Source organism: Pleuronectes platessa, chromosome 4 (genome assembly GCF_947347685.1).
Source record: "Pleuronectes platessa chromosome 4, fPlePla1.1, whole genome shotgun sequence".
Lineage (NCBI taxonomy): Eukaryota > Metazoa > Chordata > Actinopteri > Pleuronectiformes > Pleuronectidae > Pleuronectes > Pleuronectes platessa.
The window spans coordinates 17,672,676-17,690,168 of NC_070629.1; the positions used below are offsets into that span (position 1 = coordinate 17,672,676).

Genomic DNA, 17,493 nt, shown 5'->3' on the forward strand with positions numbered 1-17,493 from the left:
GATCTGCTTAAAAAACTCTTGATGACAAAGTCTATGATCTTCATTGAATTTTTTCACGACACTGACATTATATATATAAATCAAGACTTACTATGACGTCTGTAAATACACACTTAAATACATTTCCCATATTATAACACTCATTCTTGCCAGAAGTGCCTTTTGAGTACTTAAAGCTGTATGTGCTAATTTCTAGATATTTGCTGATGCTGTCAGTGCTTTGTAAAATTGTACATTGATTTATATGTTCAGATTGTTTTAACTTTCTCATATTATATTATTATGTTAAACTCTGAGAAGAAAAATTCAGATTTGCACATCACTGTTTATCTGAGGAGATAAAGAAAAACCAGATCAAATAGTCCTGATTTATACTTATTCATCAGTTTCATTTGACATCTATTACTATTGATGGAGTGTCAGCGTCAGTTTATAAAAATTATGATTGGGCAGTGTGTTGGGACAGAGGATGAAAGTCACTGTAATGGCAGTAAATTGTTTCTTTTAAGTGATTCACATTATTATTAGTCACGTGACCTGTTTCACCGGTAACGTTTATCTGTAATAAAAAAAAAAAATTATTTCTTTGTTTCTTTTTTGTTTCCCGAAAAATGGTAAGAAGATCAAATTAAACTAGACTCGGACGTGTGACTCACAAAGGTGTACCTAATCTCGGCCACGCCTGTTTGTTAAGCCTGGGTCACTATTGGGTTAATTCCAAACATGCCTCAACATGTTATTGTCTCATCTGAGTGATGTGCGGAGAATAGAAACTGAAAGTAATCAAGTCAGGAAACAGAAAATGACATCAGAGGGGTGGATGTTGATTCGCTGAGTCAGCAGGAGCATAAACTGTGATGAGTTCAAAATATATCTGACATCAGCTCAACCAATCAGATGACTGGGAAACACAAGCATAATAGATCCATGAACCAGTCATCATTCTACAGGACCCTGACAGGGACAAAGCTTGAAAGTAAAGTCCCAAAACAAATTGACAAGTCTCTCCCATAGACTGTTTATAAAACTGAGATATCATGAAGTTATTACACATTCTGTTATTCAATTTTTATTGTTATTTCAAAAACCCAGTGCTTTATTCAAGCAATCAATATCAGCATTGTGGTTAAAACAGATTGCTTTAGTATGATATTTGTATTCTGATATTCAAAGCGGTTGTTACAATTTGAGACTAATACAACATAGTACAACTCCATTAACTGGGCACTGTAAAGAGTGAAATGAAGTCTGGCATAGGAACTGACATCTCTCTGATATTCCCTGAACCTTTCCTGCACAGACCACAACAAGAAACAAGAAAGGCCAAATTTTATATTTCATATTTAAAACTCATGATCATACAATTATAGACACTATAACATTTGACAAGATAGGGTCCTCTGTAAAATAATAAATTAATTATAAACAACATTTAGTTTTTCTCTGTTTTAACAGAAAGTCATGTTTCCAAAATATCACAGAAGCCTGTAATAGATTAAATGCATCATCGCACAGGTTTGTTAGGAGTTCCTCAGAAGATCTTCAGTATGTGAAAATTATAATCCAGATTAGGATCAGGTTTACAGTCATATATTAAGCAGCCTGGTTAAATTGTTTTAGTTCTTTGAAAGCCACAGAGTCTCTGTGAAGAAGCCGTTTCCTCCTGCTTTGTGTTCCGGTGGTGTAATCTTCAGAAGCATCATTTCCTCACCGATGCGAGGTAGGCGTACCAAAATAAGGCGATGAAGTTGGCAAACAGCACTCTGAACTGAGAACAGAAACAGACACAGGAGCACATCCGCAGAGGAAAGAGAAGAACATTTTGGTGTCAGTGTGTGACCTGTCGTGTTTTCAACGACAGGATTTTGAGTCACATCTTTACAATTCTGACAATAACAAGTGAGTAAACCACCATAAAAAGGTACCGGTCTTAATGGCCCGGGTGAAATACAGACCTGAACAGGCACAAAGTTGATATTGATGAACTGAAAGGGAGTCCACACTTTCCAGTTCATCTTCAGAGCCGTCCAGTAACTTCCCCGCATCTTCTTTTCAAATTCATTCAATCCTTTAACCTGAACACAGAGTGGAGGATACCATGTAATGATGTCCTTTTGGAAATTTGCATCCCCCATCTCAACCCATGATCTCCGGCGCTCAGCCAGAGTCATCTTGGTCACCCTTTCTCAGATTTCAAAATTTCTGGCAGCCAGCTCTAGGAAGATTCCTGGTTTTTCATTCCACAGTTATGGAGGCCTCTGTGCCCTTTGGAACCTTCAATACAAGCTCTGCAGGATTTTCCTTCTTCCTTAATGCTAGCTTATTGACTTCTTAGACTCAGTGTTAATAGCTTTTATTAACAGACACTACAGAGTTAATACAGAACCTCCACACATCGTATTATCTGCTCATCTTGATGAGACCGGTAAGCATGTTTGACATTGTCAAGACATATATTGAATACTTCTTGATCAGGGGTGACCAATACGTCGATTGCGATCTACCGGTCGATCGCAAAGGTAGTTTGGGTAGACTGCATCACGCACGCACGATTGGACAAGAGGCAGTCACGTGGACGCTCCGGCGCTCTCAGAGCTAATTTACGAACGCGCCCGTTGACGTACCCGCCCTTAATACCACGCTTACAAGTGTCGTCAGAATAAGGTAGGCAAATATCTTCCATGCTTTAAAATGAGCCATTCAAAAAAATATGTTGTACAATCATTTTTTCCCCAGTAGACCCTCTTGACTTTTGGATAACTGGATTTAAATACTCTTTTTTAATACTGTTGACTTATACTAGGGGGGCAAAAGTCCAGATATCTCTTCCTCTGTTACAGCATTTTTGCTTTTTTTTGTCTCTCCCCTGCATGTGATTTTACTTTGTATAAGTGTACAATCACATTTCTGGGGTCCAGCTTCAGTGAGAGGATTAGGAGAGACGGTTTTTGAGATGACTCACCTCAAGGATGTTCATAACAAAGTAGAAAATGAGGAGGAAGCCGGGGGCGAATATAAGGCGATCCACTAGCAGCCGTTTGACTATACAGTACGGGTCGGTGGTGGGCATCCACAGCTCCATCAGCTGGTAGAAGTAATGGCTCACGGGTCCTGTAATAATCAACCTGCAACAGGCATATAAAGGCATATGAATTTCATAAAGTATAAAAAACATGGTTATGAGAGCAGAGTGAATTTTAAGAAAGACAATTGACATTTTATTTAATTTGATAGTTATATAACTTGTAAGACACGATCCACACATAAATACACAGTGATTTGTATCTCGTCTACATATTTAATTTGTACACGATCATTCTCGGAAGTTTAACGAGTGAGAGGCTGGTTGAGAAAAGTCTTATTGATATCTGATGTGTGCTGATGATGTCATCCCTTGTCACCTTGTCTCTTTATGGATCTGGCTTACAGCAGCTTCTCAGAGTATATATAAGTTATGGGTTGCAGTACAACATTAACACCTTAAAAGTGTGTTGTCATGACTGTTGAAACTAAGGAGGATCAGTGGCAACCTTCAACCGAAAGTTGATTTACAATTGATGATAAAGAAGTTGAATAGAATAAGGGGAACAGATATGAATATAAATTTACAGATACAAGTCACTCTTAGATCTGTGCATTCTGGATTTCAAATTCCATAACTTTGTGAATAATCATTTTACACCACAGGATCATATTGCACCATGGCTGACATATTTTTGATGTCGGTCTGTATAAAGTCTCACCCATAAATGGCGTAGCGTGCAGCTCCGGCTGTGTCAATCTCACCGAGCGGGCCTCCATGCTTCAACTTCTTTCTTGCCTCCAAAGTCTGAGACAGGAGATTTCCTAAAGCTGAGAGGATGCCACTGAAAATATCAAACACACACACACACACACACACAGCTGTTAGTGTGTAACAGGTGAACTCAGAACATGGTGCTGAGATGAAATAAAAATGAATCATGGGTCACAATAAGGGGAGGTTCTGCGGGCAGATGCTGATTGGCTGAAGCCAGGGTGCAGACACACATGAGCAGTGTAAACAAAGTGATCTACACAAGTGAGAGTAAACTAAACCGCACTGGTGTAACTTTGTAAGTCCTTTAATTAAATGAGATTCTTGAACGTTTAAGAGTAACACAGAGGAATCTGGGCAGAGAACCAGCAGCAGGCAGCTCTGCAGAGAGAAACAACCCGACCGACAGAGCCACAGACCTGGTCACAGACTTGGTGAGGATGGGGTATTTCTTCAGGAGAACCAGATACTGCTGGAGGAGGCGGACATGTAAGAAGGCGTCCCGGACAGGTCGACTCTCCACAGGCATGGTCACTTCTTCTTCTTTCCCGGAGCAAAGTGAGCAAACATCACCACGACAAACAAAAGGTTCAGGGGCGAAGTTGAAGAGGGACGCCCAGTCGGGCTTCCTGGCTGCGTCATGGCGTCACCACGCCCACATGGCGACGTCCCTTACAGTTACGGTGTGTTTTGGTTTATTAAATTAAACCTTTTAATGCTCCGTTAAGAGTTAATTATTTACATGGTCGATAAGGATTTTTGTCAAATTATTATTTCTGTTAAGTTAAACGGCCGTTGTAGTTTGAACTCTTCTTTAAGTTCAGAGAACGACAGACACTTGATAAACATAAAAAATATTTCACAAATCTGAGGCAGCTCGATGATATGTAATACAATCTCTGTGCTTTCACAATACATGATCAATTAATCAATATATAACGGACCTTTGTTATGTTCCTATTTATGACAATTGCATTGCAATGATTAGCGATATCGGGCCCAAGCACCTATGTTATGTCAATAATCTCATTTTAGTCTGACAGGTAAATATATCCATAGTCAAAAAGGATTGTTGAATATGATGGTTAAATACAGTGAGTAATACCAGGTGTACATGTGGTCATCGCACACAGTGTCATAATAATTGTGTGAAACCGTTATGTTGGCCTGCACATAAATTCTTTTAGCTCTGTGAGGATGATGCTGCTATGCTCAGGATTAGTAAAACTCATGGTTGTATAAATGTGTTCTAAGGTCATGGAGTTGATTGCCTGTGACGAAGATCAAAAACTCAAAAGATCAAAAACTTACATATAGAGGATATTAATTATTGTCAAAAAGTAACAACATGTTGTATTATGTTCACAGTATCGCTCCCACTTATTCTAATTTTATCTTTTACCCATGTTTTTTTTGTTTGTTTGGTGCTTGCAAATCCACCAAGGCTGATGACGAAATGAATGTGTAGACAACACCTGCAGAATGATGGACATCTAAGGAAGTTACCATCTTTTAGATTCAACCTCAATGGGCAAATTCAAAGACATTACAACACTACTTCGAGTTTTAGAACAAGTTTAATGGAACCAACACTAGAGTAAAACAAGTTATATGAAGCAAACTTGAATGGCTGAACTAAAAAAAAACATAAGTGTACACAAACATATTTACAACGTAGGCACTGACAAATGCAGATGACACAACTATGTACCACAACAAGAACGATTAAGAAAAGTTGGGGTATAGAACAAACAAACTCTTTCATTGAAAAAAAACATAGTTTTGCTGAAACAGGAAACTTTGGAAGCTTATGTGTTGGTTTTTGTCTGTAGTTAATGGTAACACATGTTAGTAACGCTGGCATACACATCCATAACAACTTAAAGTGCCTTCCAGTCTATCGGAGACTTCCCGGATTTCGTCAGCAGCTCGTTGGCCTTTGAGAAATGCTTACACCCGAAGAATCCCCGATGAACAGACAAGGGAGAGGGATGCACGGCCTGCAGCACATGGTGGCGGGTCTATAACAACAGTGTGATAACTTAGATGCGTGAACAAAATAAAAAGCTTCTGTATATTGTTTGTAAGAAAACTAAAGTGTCGACCCACCCTGTTAATAGCAGCTCCTTTCTTGTGAGCGTATGACCCCCACAGCATGAAGACAAGGCCCTCCGTGTTATTGCTGAGCCACTTCACCACAGCGTCAGTGAAAGTCTCCCAGCCTTTGTCTTTGTGAGAGTTGGCTTGATGCGCCTTGACGGTCAACACAGCGTTTAGCAACAATACACCTGAGGATTGAGGTCACAGAGGGAAAATATGGAAGCTCTATCAATCAATGAAAACAGCTCTCTTGTTGTGTTACTGTGTGTAAACATTAAGGCTGCTCTGGTTTTTTTTAAGTACCTTGTTTGGCCCATCCAGTCAAATCTCCGTGTCCTGGGTGCTGGAAGCCGTCAATGTCTGCAATCAGTTCTTTATAAATGTTCGCCAAACTGGAAATGAGAAATTTAACAAATTACTGAAAAGCCTTTTTCAAACATGAAATCTGGAAAATGTCCCAACCCAATTATCTGGACATCTCCTATTATCTTTCACATATGAAGAATGCAGGGGGCAGGACATATCGTAAATTATACTGTGGATATCATGTGTTGACACCAGCGTCGACCCCCTCCAAAACCTCTCAAATCTCATTATCTTTCCAAGTTACCATCTTTTTCTGCATTTTCTACATGTGTAGCACCTCTTTCTGAGATGTTTGTATTAGTTTAGTTTTGCAGTTTTGCATCTGTCCCATGTTAGCAACGTCATCGACACACCACTCGCTGGGAATTGTGCGGAAATGTTACTACTGTACTCTCACATTTGGCTCCACATGGACCCTACTCATGACAGAGCTGAGAGACTCTGAGGAGGCGTCTCACCTGGGTGGAGGAGGAACTGGTTGCTTGACACTGAAGCACAGTCCGTGGGCTTGGTTTGGACCATGATACGGATCCTGGCCAAGAATCACCACCTTGACCTGGAGTGAGAAACAGATATATTTCAGGCAATTTAATATCCACACAGATGTAAACAGTCTAGAATAAATCTGATCGGTTTCTAAGGAATGCTGCAAAGCTTCACCATGTTGGATGTACTTTATTACTGTCCCAAGCAGCCACTGGTTTCTGTTCATTTCTGTACTGTGTCAAAATCAGTTAGCACTCAACTTTATTAAGGGGTGTAATCCAGCAGTCATCTCTTTGTCAGTTTAAATGCAGAATTATATATCAGAGGTCCCCAAAGCCTTAATCAATGACAATAATGTAACTTTAAACTAAAGTAATGAAGACAAATGTACACTGCACCAATTATCCAGCTGTTTCTCTTAATTGTACATTTCCATAAAATATAGAAATGAACAGAAGTCTATGGATACCTTAGTAGTTATGATCTGATATATAAATGTATACATATGTACTTGCTTGGATAATTTGCCCTTGCCTTGGCAGTTGTGTTATGAGTCATGTAAGCCTCATTTATAAAGCTGACCAGAATAAAGTGTTTTATACTTTAATGTCAGGACACGTTCCCAGGTCAGTGTTTCACTCACATCTCGGATGTCACACGTCTGAGTCCAGGCGAAGACTTGCTCAGCAGGGGGAAACACCGTGTGACGTTTCCTCTCCCCAGAGACAAAGTCCATCAGCTGTGACGGAGATGTGAGGGGATGTTAAACCACAGACAACAACAACACAGTGTGCAGCAGTGTGGTGACACCATCATCCTCTCACTTGTTTGAAATACGCTTTTCCAAACTCCGGGGACAGCTCCTCTCTCCAGCTCTCCCCGAAACCAGGAAGCGTGTGGGCCGAGGCGAGTTTCTCCTGGGCGGCTCTCTTGTTGCGGGCGATCCGCTGCTGCTGCCCCGGAGACAGAGGGGTCTGGGCCGGGGAGGCTGCAGCAGAAGAAGGTGGACTGGGCGAGTCTGAATCCAGCGCCGAGGCTTTCCTCTTCCTCTGCATGGTTGTAATATGTTGAGTAAAAAACAGAGCAGGTTTGAGAGGCTTCAGGAACCTTCCGCAGAGGAGTAAACACATCGTCACGCGGGGGGAAGCCTCCGTGTTTGCAGCGATGTGGTTGTGAACGCGGCCCGGATGACGCGGATCGTGTCGCGGGAAACTAAACGCTGCAGTAAGGCGCCGTTACATTAACTTTACATGTAAACATCAATAAGTGTTCACTGTGCAAACCTCGCGCGTGCTGTCATGTTAGCTAAAGAACCGGAAGCGTCACTCACCGCGTCATTAGCTTCATCGTCGGTTTGACTTAAATCCTTAGAAATCCGCTTTTTGGAGACGGGCGAAAAAAACGAATGGATCGTTTTCTGTCCAATCATCTTGTTGAGGTGCAGTGAAATAATGAAAAGTCACTGATTGGTGAACAGGAAAGATAAGCAGATGTAGGCTCCTCTGGAATGAACTAAACTTCAGTGAATGGGAGCTCAGTATTTCGCGCCAACTCAGAGGTACGTCACTCGGATTATGATAATGAGCAGGGCTCTGTTCAAGAACAACTGCTGTGAAAGATGTTCACCACTGTTTGAGTCAGCTGCTGCACTTAATATGTGGAGAAATGTACAACTAACCATGTGGATTTACGGTTATTAGTCAACAATTAATTTGACCATCTTTTGACTCATTTTTCAAGCAAAAACATGGCCCGGTTTTTATTTGTTCCTGCTTCTTAACTATACAAATGTTAATGTTTTATTTAGTCTCATATGATATTGAGTTGAAACAGTTCATAACGTTGGCCTCAAGGACAATCTGACGGGTATTTTATAGATTCTATACAGATGGATACGAAATAACACTAATCAAGATATCAAAATAGTTAAATCGACTGATTGATAAAGGAAACAGTTAGTTGTGCTGGGTTTTGGGTTCATTTTTAACAACTTTTAGATAATATATATGAGGCACCAGCGATACAATATCACCATCTTGCCCATTTGGAGCCAGAGTAATGATTATGGATGGAGCCGTGGTCGCAAGGTCTCCCAATGCACTTAGACACATATTTAGTCACGAGTCAGTCTCAGCTGTCAGGCCTGACACTTCACCGCGGTGTCATAGCATCAAATAACTAATGCAACCTAAGTTGCTTGGGAAAAGAACCCTTGAAGATATGTGATTTGGTCCATGTCCCAACTGAGGAGGCAGGGTTTGTGAGCCATACCACAGCCAGCCTCCAGGTGGTGATCGAGAGGCTTTGGCTTCACTTTTGCGTGGTTGTTACGTTGTCTATCCTTATATACAGTCTGTGACGCTAACCAACACTGAAGATGCTTTTGTCACATTCAATCTTGAAATCTGTCTTAATGTTTGATTCTTCTTTGCTTCTTCCAGATCTCAAAAAGTAAAATTCAGCTCCTCAGACACGAAACAGGTTCCTACAATGGACACGTTTGTGTCTCAGACACAGAATAAACGCTCATGCAACAGTGATGCTGTAACAAGAAGAAGTCCAAGGAAGAAGATCAAACTGTTGGAAGAGGTGAGGGTAAAGAAAGAGGAGGAGGAGGAGGAGGAGGAGGAAGAAGATGAAGATGCAGCTTTAGCAGAGTTCTCTCAACCTGTTCCGTGGCAGAAAATAGAGGCAGAGGGACTAGACTGTGATTATGCTTTACTCTTCTCCAGAGAGGAAGCCGACCAGCTGTTTAAACAGCTGGAGGAGGAGGTGGTGTACTCTACAGGTACAACATCAACAGCACTTTTTTTGTAATGTTATTGAAGTTGCTGTTGAGCAGATGGGTTTCTTTTCCAGGGGAAGAAGCAAAGGTCCACGTGTTTGGAAAGCTGTACAATATACCCAGAAAGCAGGCGACACACGGAGATGCAGGTTTAACCTACACTTATTCTGGGGTGAAACGTTCAGCCTGCCCCTGGACTCCAACCTTGGAATACATCCGGGACGCTGTCACAAAAACAACAGGACAGGCCTTTAACTTTGTCTTGGTAAACAGGTGAGAAATGACTGAGCAAACGTTGTAAGGTCACAGTTTGATGCATCACCCTGATGAAAGTGCTCTTCGCTCCACCAGGTACAAAGATGGGCAGGATCACATGGGTGAGCATCGGGACGATGAGAAGGAGCTGGACCCATTTTGTCCCATCGCTTCCGTCTCTCTGGGAGCAGCACGAGACTTCATCTTCAGGCACAGAGATGCGCGGGGGAAACAGAGCAGCAGGCAGATAGAGCCTGTGAAGCTGGAGCTATGAGGAAGCTCATTCAAGTTCAAACTCACACTGAAACTATCAGTTATATTTTGTATAGTACCTCGCAATGTTGACAAGGAGTCAACAATGATAAACACTTCAATCCTCTTGAAGGATCACAGGATCTCATTGATTAGAGCAGGCAGGCTGTATTTTGACCGAGCCGTGAACCAATGGTGCCCTGATTTTAGATTAGGTCTTTAACCTATGTGGTGGTAAAAGGAAAGATGACTGTTATTCCAGATATAGGTTAATTTATCAGACTCCAAATTTAAATGTGATTACAACGAAGTGAAACGGGTTGAAGTTAATCTGATCTGATATTTAAGGATTTCAACAAGTTTCTGGAACATCTGAGATCATTTTTGACCTTGGAAATAGATGTTTGACCAGATAAAGAGAAACATAAAGCCTTTTATTTTTTTTTACATTTTCACAATTGTCATGGCTCTTGAGGGGGAAAAAACTGGACATTTAGAAAACTAATGTGTGTGAAATCTGGTGCATCTTGATTGAATATTAAGGGACTGTCTGGTCGTGGCAGAGGTTTGTTCTCGACTGAATGTCATTCTAGTTATAATCTGTCTGCCTTTGTCACGTTTACCCTGTGAAATTATGTATTTATTTATTCTTTTGAAAACTACTGCTCGTTTGTTTCTTCTGTGCATATTTGGTCAATATAAGGAAATTCTCTGACTGATTCAGTTTTGTCTTCAAAGATACTTGAGAAAATGTGTTCGTGGATTCTAGGCATTTCTACTGATAGATAATACTGTGTCTGTTGTCTCAAGCTATCATATATTTATGTTGCTTCAATGAATCTAGAATGCACATTATTTTTGTTTTTTAATACCTGAAAACAATCACCTTTACAGATTGCAAACAGATACACACAATCTCACATGAACATACATTTGTGCAAATCGCAAACAGTAACCAGGAGCGTTTTTTCTCACGGATTGGTCAGAGCAAACAAGGCAGTTATAAGTTACCGAGAATACAAAATTATTCAGGATAACTTGCCCAAAGCACCTGCAGTTTTACTCTGGCTATATGAACCATCATTATGAATCTGTTACAGCGCGGGTACATCCTGTTTCCATTAAGAGATCATATGTTATGTTCACATCAGCTGCAGCAGACGTGGTTTGAATCCACGTGCAAATACTGCGCAATAAAGACAACATGGCACTTGAACCTCAACTATGCAGCTCTGCAAAACAGGACAGTGTAAGGATTACTGGAAACATAGAAAAATATCAAATTCAACAGCTTATGAACGGAGGCGATCCATTTCAGACTACGTACACTGCTGGGAATGATTAGGCAGATAAGATTAGACCATGGAGAACCAGAGTTAAGCCTTTTTCTGAATATGCAACAAGTAGCATCTCCATGAAGTCCTGATGAGTTACCTCTGTTGAGCTGAGTCCACGCCTCTGACATTCTCAACAGAAATAACACTATGGACTTCACACATGAAAGTTGTGATGCAGGACTCTCACCATAGAATCCACTATATTGTCATGTGTTGCTGTTCTCTTGTCCTATAGAAGCCACATTGACAGAAACTGTTGCACGGATCAAACGTCCGACAGGTCAATCATCATTTGGATTTAGAGCATACTACTATCAGAGCAGATGGAAAAGTGTCCGCTCATGGAATTCATGATCTATTCATGATTCACTGATCTTCAACATGTTGCTGTGATCCAGGAAGTAAAATCACCTCTTTTACAACTGCATGATTGCTTTCCTCTCGGCTCTCTAAGTCATTAACTGCCTGTCGATAACAATGTTGTAACTGGCAAACACAGCTGTGACAGTTTGACCGGAAAGCCTGAAGTCACTCAGGCTTCGAAGTTGCAAGCGTCCAGTTAATCCTCGGAGCGCAGAGCGAGGTCCAGCCTTCGCACTCTCTCGTAGAAGAGCATGTAAGCGTTGGAAGACAGCACCTCGTGCAGGCTGGCTTTTCGCACCGAGTCGTCCGACACCCAGAGCCACTGGGAGCTGAGGGGCGAGGAGCTGTGAGGTGAGGAGGGGCTGCGGCGGTACGTGATGAAATGTCCTGAGTGCATGTCGCCGTGGTGAACCAGCACGGCCGTGAGCTGGAAAAGGTATTCTGTAGAGCTGGGGGAGGAGAGAGTGTGGTCACCAACATACACAGACTGGTGACAAATTGGATTAAAAAGCAACACAAATAGTAAAGTGTTGCGGTAACATAGGGCCAACACTTGACTGCAGGTGACTTTGAAGGCGGTATTTTTTTCAGGAACAATTCATCTATCACACCAAACAGTCTTTGGCTATGTTTTATTGATCTGGTTCTCTCTCAACATTGTGCTATGCTTATTCAAAACTGATTATGGATTATTCAGAACCAGTTTGGAACATTCTCTGACAAATTTATAAGCTGAAGCTGCAAAGAACATTAACGTAAAAGTCACATCTCTCTGAAAAATCACTTAAACAGACTGATGAAGGCAGCCATGGTCCTCATTCCATGTCTGAAAAGGCTTTTGATCACCTCCACAACACTGAGTGACCTGATTTGTGGGAGTTTCTTCTATTATTGCACCATGATCATTTGCTTTCGAAGAGGTTACCTGTAGTCATACATGAGGCCGAGTTGTGGGTTCACACCAGGGGAGTGAAGAAATAAAGATGAACAGGTTCCATTGGAAAAAGGTTTGTTGTTGTTGTTGTGATGTTCTGCATCTGGAAATCAAAATACAACAAATATGATGCACCATAAAAAAGGTTCATATAAAGTAGAATGATATTACAGAGACAAATTCAACGTACCTGTGCCGTTTGCAGTGACATCATCTGTATTTTCTGCTTTCTTGGGCTTTGGTGCACATGTGAGCCGCTTATTCCTCTGCATGGGAACTTTGTGTTTGTAGTGGTCCATCGTAAGATACTCTGTGAACTGCACATGCTCCTGTCTTTTGATGGGGGTTCCTTCACTGGACCACGTCAGTCTTTGTAAATGGATGCAGAGGCACTGGGGGAGCTGGAGGAGGGAGGAACACATCAGACACAGACAAGTTTCCAAAACAAGCCAAAACATAAATAAATAATATAAAGTGACAGTTACCTTTCCCAATTTTAGCTGTTTAACAAATGTTGTTCTCTGACTTTCCAGAACTTGTCCGATGACTGCGGACTCTAGTTGAAGCTGAGGACAAATGATCCAAAACCACAATTAAACAAAATCAGCAAAATAAATGTCTTATAAAATAAAAGAAACACATAAAACAATAAGATGTAAAATAAACCAGATGAACATGAAAATTGAAATGCACTTACTATAATATTCCTGTCTATGGTTTTCAGTGAATTACTTATTTAATGAAATGTTCTACCAGAATTTGCCTCTGACAGTGTGGTGAATGTACCTTTGTGCAGTTTTCACACACCACTTCTTTGATGGTTTCTGAAGAGATGAAATGCTGAAGACACTGATCGAGAGAGACGGGTCGACCCTGAGGATACACACAGATCAAATTATGAGAATCAGAGCAACAAGCAAAAAGCATAGTGAGAAGCGATGGTATAATAACACTTGTTTCTGATGTTTTTGCTCACCCACTGAGGTAAAGGGATGGATAGGGAGAGACTCTCGAATGAGTCATACCGCACCGGACTCTGTAAAATAAACGAAGCAGAGTTACAAATCAGCTCAAGAAGGTAAAAAGTAAAATAACACAAACTAACGTGTTATTCACTTGACTGGCTACAAACAAACAAAGAAACTCACTTGATGCTCACAGCGCTTGCAAGACATGTTGCTCGTTAAACGGCCATGAAAAGGATGATGGCACTTCCAAGGACTTGGTATCGGATGAAGTGGGGCTGCAAAACAAGAAATTTAAAAAAATTGAAATTATTATTATGTGTGGTTTAATAGGCTATTATTAATAATTGCTTTATTGTCTTACCTCGACTTCTGCAGGTCATAGAATTATCATCTTGATCCGGGAGACTCTGATAAGAGATGAAGACATACACACAGAACAGTTAAGAGGGCTGTAGCAGATTTGTCACAACTCTCTAACACTGGCTATGGTTCACATTAAGAGACAGAGAGATATAGAATGCAGATTTAGTGTTAAAATGATTTAACTACCCACTTCAAGACCACACATGTACTTCAAAGTGCTGAACTGAACTATAAAACCTATGGGAGGCATGTGACACACAAGAGAGGCTTTTTGTGCCGTTTTAGGGACAAAGATGATAACTTGCCTCAAGGGACTGCATGTCGAACAAGTGGGTGACTTTGGGTTGCCGATCCCGTTCCTCCTCCAGAGAAGACGTGAGGACATGAAAAAGTTCATGTGCATCCTTGAAGGAATAAAGCAACACAACAAGAGAAGATATTGATGTCGTGGCAATTTTTACAATCCCACTTTACCAACGAGGAACAAGACACAATTCTCTTACAGTATTGTCACACTTTAATGCTCAGAGCATGGGGCATACAACAGAGGTTTGTTTGTACTATGCACACCGATGGGAAACAGTTCTTTGTCTTTATACATTTGGCTCACCCCTCCCACTCTGGTTGGAGTTGTTACAAAGTTAAAGGTTGGTATATTCTGATGAAATCTAAACAACAATGCCTTAGTTAAAGCAATCAGGCAAAGATTCATTCAGTTCTACCGGATACAGCATGATCAAGGTTCCATTTTATGAGATTCAGTCATGATCACTCAAAGGGGAAATATACATGATCATGTTACATTTCCCTTACATTAATAAAACACTACATTATATATGTATATTTTGCACAGAAATAGAAGCCAGATACCACTCAACAGCAAGATGACCGACCTGCTCTTCAAATGAACTAATGTGCCAGCGGTACAGTCTGAGAACCTCCAGGAGGCATCCGGCATCGAGTACGTCTTCCTCCCCAGGTTCGTCACAGGACAGAGCTGTTGGTGCACAAAGGTCAGAAATATGAACGACCCATTCCTCTCTAAAGATTCATCTGACCGACTGCGTTCACATACCTTTGAGTAGCTGAAGCAGCGTGTTAGACAGATGGTTGTCTTTGCACGACTGGATCATAGGCGAATCGGAAAACTTCTCCAGCCACCTGACGAAAGACGGACATGCCGCCAAACCCTGAAGCAACGAGTTGAGGAAGCAGGTGTTGCTCAAGTTCAACAGACCGGGTACCATACCTGAGAGAAAACACAAGCTATTGTTTGCTACTACTGTAATAAAGCAAATCTATGTATTTATGAAGGCAAACCAAATCTCACCTTTCTTTCTCTTCTTTCTCTCCGTTATTGGGCCCCACAAAACGTAGACTCCAGCTGCAACCGCAGCAGCTATTCCACCGATGACGCCCCAGTTTTTAATCATCTTGTTTCTGAAAAAACAATATACATACAGATGACAAATTTAGTTTACAACATATGTGATTTGTCATCTCAGTTAAATATATTATAAGTGTGTATCCATGTGTGTTGAGATTCACAGTCGTCCAGGTAATGTTATATCCAGGTGCAAAAAAGGAGTGAACTGGACTTAGTTAAATTAAACTTCATCAACTGCTCATCAGGACAAGCAAATTACCGTATAAATACAGATGATTTAACATTCAATCAACCTACAAAGTTTTGTGCAACAATATTATTTTTCTGTGTAGAATATAGTTATATGGAGGTGGTCGGTGGTTTTGGACGATTGTTTTGAATTGTTAGGAAACCCACGTGGATCAAAACCACTGTTTACTTCTTCTATGTTTTTATTGAATGCACTCTGCTCTGAAAAGACGGAGTAAACAACACCCAACGTGAAGCAAACTAAATTAATTAATGACACGATTCACACACCGGTCATCCAATTAGTTTACTGTGGAAAAACAACACACCCTAGTGGTCCTGTTAGGAAAACATGAACTTGTTTGTTGATGTTATTTAATAACAAACGTGATCAAATCCAAGTAGCGACACAAGCTACTCCCCCACCCCCAAACACACACACGTACATGCACGTACACACGCACCACATTCCCCTTCTAACAGCTGAGTGACCATGAAGCACCGTGTTAGCATCAGGTTAGCTTACCAATAACACCGAGGTCAGGCTGCCCTCAGTCAACTACGTCGCTTCCATTCATAACTATTCAAGCTGTCTTCTTGACAAACAGGAAAAAGTAAATCGTAGCTACTTTCCACCGTTCGCGGGGTTACCGACAGTTCACGTCAAACCGAACCGTCCCTGTGTGTCTGTCTGTCTGCGCATGTTGCACTTTAACTCCAACGCACGGTGACGTCGCGACCCGCCTGTTCCTCCCGCCCGGGTCACAGCACCGGCTCAGCTCCGGTAGCTGCTGTTTGCCAGAAGGAGAGATTTTACCTGACGACGCGTCCAGTGCCAAGAAACTCTCCGACGAGCTTATCAGAGGATCCAGGTCTGCACCGAAACATCCTGCTCTCATGGCGGAACTGTGGTCCGCAGCGGCGTGTTTCAGCACGGACCCGCGGAAGAGGAGGGGAAGGATGTGTTCACACAAAACACTCCGACATCCCAGTGTGTGTTGGTTGTTAACCCCTATGGTTGTTATTATAGACTGGATGGTTGTTGCGCACACTTCTTTTTAAACATACTGTTCTTTATAGCAGAAAGAAGACATAAGGGATATAATACAACTATATGTACAGTAATAAAACATTTTAAGGAGAAAATAGACACACAGGATATTATGAAGAAAAAACATATAGCCTAAGTATGTATTCACACAGTCTTTGTAAAACATTTAAAGCAGGAAATAGACAGAATATAGTATTAAAATAGATATCAGATGTATATATGTATATATATATATATATATTTATATAGATTTTTTACTGTTATTCGGACAATCTTCTGCCAATAATGTACTGAGGTTTTAGGTACAATTACAAGTTTGACTGATTCTCTTAGATCTGATTATGGTAACATGTATTTTCACCATCAATACTAGACTGGGGCTCTGAGTAAATAGCCAAAATAATACACATCATACTATACTGTCATATTAAGAGCCCATTGTTGTCAAGTCCCATCAGTGACTGTGTGTGTGTGTGTGTGTGTGTGTGTGTGTGTGTGTGCGTGTGCGTGTGCATGCATGCATGTCTATCTGTAGTTATTAGGGCCAAGTTTTGTTCAATACCATCATTGTGAGGACATTTTGACATTGTGAGGACACATCTGGGTGATCCTCACAGGTTCATTGGGCTGTTTGGGAGTTAAGACGTGGTTTAGGCATAGAATTAGGGTTAGGGTTGTGAGTGTGTGTGATTTTGTGTATCTGTTGTATGCGCGCAGGTCTTTCTATAGTTATGAGGCCAATTTTCACAATTTTAAAGGCTTTGAGGGTGGAGTTGGTTGTAGGGGATAGAATTGGGTTTTGGTTTAGGTCAGGGTTAGAGT

At 41.1% G+C, this 17,493-nt stretch overlaps 4 protein-coding genes across 11 annotated transcripts; 1 reads left to right on the forward strand and 3 right to left on the reverse strand.

The window, feature by feature from the left end:
• Positions 1-1,053: 1,053 nt before the first annotated feature.
• pxmp2 (peroxisomal membrane protein 2) lies at positions 1,054-4,433 on the reverse strand. Of its 2 annotated transcripts, none has more exons than XM_053420832.1 (5): positions 4,216-4,433; positions 3,744-3,866; positions 2,963-3,125; positions 1,956-2,075; positions 1,054-1,763 (listed from the first exon to the last, which is right to left on the reverse strand). In XM_053420832.1, exons 1-5 carry the CDS (start codon positions 4,323-4,325, stop codon positions 1,617-1,619), a joined length of 663 nt encoding a protein of 220 aa, XP_053276807.1. In that variant the 5' UTR covers positions 4,326-4,433; the 3' UTR covers positions 1,054-1,616. The 2 variants fall into 2 exon arrangements, with proteins under 2 accessions (XP_053276807.1, XP_053276808.1); XM_053420833.1 differs by having other exon boundaries at positions 1,054-1,768.
• A 921-nt stretch (positions 4,434-5,354) lies between these two features.
• On the reverse strand, positions 5,355-8,315 carry unga (uracil DNA glycosylase a). Its single transcript, XM_053421166.1, has 7 exons — positions 8,079-8,315; positions 7,573-7,797; positions 7,392-7,487; positions 6,721-6,818; positions 6,200-6,288; positions 5,906-6,084; positions 5,355-5,817 (listed from the first exon to the last, which is right to left on the reverse strand). Exons 1-7 carry the CDS (start codon positions 8,175-8,177, stop codon positions 5,677-5,679), a joined length of 927 nt encoding a protein of 308 aa, XP_053277141.1. The 5' UTR covers positions 8,178-8,315; the 3' UTR covers positions 5,355-5,676.
• alkbh2 (alkB homolog 2, alpha-ketoglutarate dependent dioxygenase) lies at positions 7,414-10,062 on the forward strand. 4 transcript variants are annotated; one of them, XM_053421168.1, is made up of 4 exons: positions 7,414-7,972; positions 9,190-9,536; positions 9,608-9,806; positions 9,885-10,062. In XM_053421168.1, the coding sequence occupies exons 2-4, from the start codon at positions 9,239-9,241 to the stop codon at positions 10,060-10,062; spliced, it is 675 nt and encodes a 224-aa protein (XP_053277143.1). In that variant the 5' UTR covers positions 7,414-7,972; positions 9,190-9,238. The 4 variants fall into 4 exon arrangements, with proteins under 4 accessions (XP_053277143.1, XP_053277145.1, XP_053277144.1 ...); XM_053421170.1 differs by having other exon boundaries at positions 7,414-7,814; XM_053421169.1 differs by having other exon boundaries at positions 7,414-7,654.
• An 828-nt stretch (positions 10,063-10,890) lies between these two features.
• Positions 10,891-16,549, reverse strand: usp30 (ubiquitin specific peptidase 30). Of its 4 annotated transcripts, none has more exons than XM_053421163.1 (13): positions 16,438-16,549; positions 15,336-15,445; positions 15,081-15,254; positions 14,899-15,002; positions 14,311-14,409; positions 14,004-14,049; positions 13,823-13,917; positions 13,651-13,710; positions 13,461-13,547; positions 13,160-13,240; positions 12,865-13,075; positions 12,666-12,771; positions 10,891-12,189 (listed from the first exon to the last, which is right to left on the reverse strand). In XM_053421163.1, the coding sequence occupies exons 1-13, from the start codon at positions 16,506-16,508 to the stop codon at positions 11,937-11,939; spliced, it is 1,497 nt and encodes a 498-aa protein (XP_053277138.1). In that variant the 5' UTR covers positions 16,509-16,549; the 3' UTR covers positions 10,891-11,936. The 4 variants fall into 4 exon arrangements, with proteins under 4 accessions (XP_053277138.1, XP_053277137.1, XP_053277139.1 ...); XM_053421162.1 differs by having other exon boundaries at positions 12,666-12,777; XM_053421164.1 differs by lacking the exon at positions 16,438-16,549 and adding an exon at positions 16,147-16,360 and having other exon boundaries at positions 12,666-12,777.
• Positions 16,550-17,493: the final 944 nt, after the last annotated feature.

Excerpts from the sequence above, each read along its gene's own strand:
- usp30 (XM_053421162.1), bottom strand. The coding sequence starts at position 16,508 with ATGTTTCGGTGCAGACCTGGATCCTCTGATAAGCTCGTCGGAGAGTTT. Across the intron at positions 15,003-15,080 it reads GCTGCTTCAGCTACTCAAAG|CTCTGTCCTGTGACGAACCT; the intron begins GTATGTGAACGC and ends GTGCACCAACAG. Across the intron at positions 14,410-14,898 it reads TTAGTTCATTTGAAGAGCAG|GATGCACATGAACTTTTTCA; the intron begins GTCGGTCATCTT and ends TATTCCTTCAAG.
- unga (XM_053421166.1), bottom strand. The coding sequence starts at position 8,177 with ATGATTGGACAGAAAACGATCCATTCGTTTTTTTCGCCCGTCTCCAAA. Across the intron at positions 7,798-8,078 it reads ACGATGAAGCTAATGACGCG|AGGAAGAGGAAAGCCTCGGC; the intron begins GTGAGTGACGCT and ends ACAACCATGCAG. Across the intron at positions 6,819-7,391 it reads AGACGTGTGACATCCGAGAT|GTCAAGGTGGTGATTCTTGG; the intron begins GTGAGTGAAACA and ends TTCTCACTCCAG.
- alkbh2 (XM_053421167.1), top strand. The coding sequence starts at position 8,275 with ATGGGAGCTCAGTATTTCGCGCCAACTCAGAG. Across the intron at positions 9,537-9,607 it reads GGAGGTGGTGTACTCTACAG|GGGAAGAAGCAAAGGTCCAC; the intron begins GTACAACATCAA and ends TTTCTTTTCCAG. Across the intron at positions 9,807-9,884 it reads AACTTTGTCTTGGTAAACAG|GTACAAAGATGGGCAGGATC; the intron begins GTGAGAAATGAC and ends TCGCTCCACCAG.
- pxmp2 (XM_053420832.1), bottom strand. The coding sequence starts at position 4,325 with ATGCCTGTGGAGAGTCGACCTGTCCGGGACGCCTTCTTACATGTCCGC. Across the intron at positions 3,867-4,215 it reads CTCACCAAGTCTGTGACCAG|TGGCATCCTCTCAGCTTTAG; the intron begins GTCTGTGGCTCT and ends TGATATTTTCAG. Across the intron at positions 3,126-3,743 it reads GCACGCTACGCCATTTATGG|GTTGATTATTACAGGACCCG; the intron begins GTGAGACTTTAT and ends TGCCTGTTGCAG.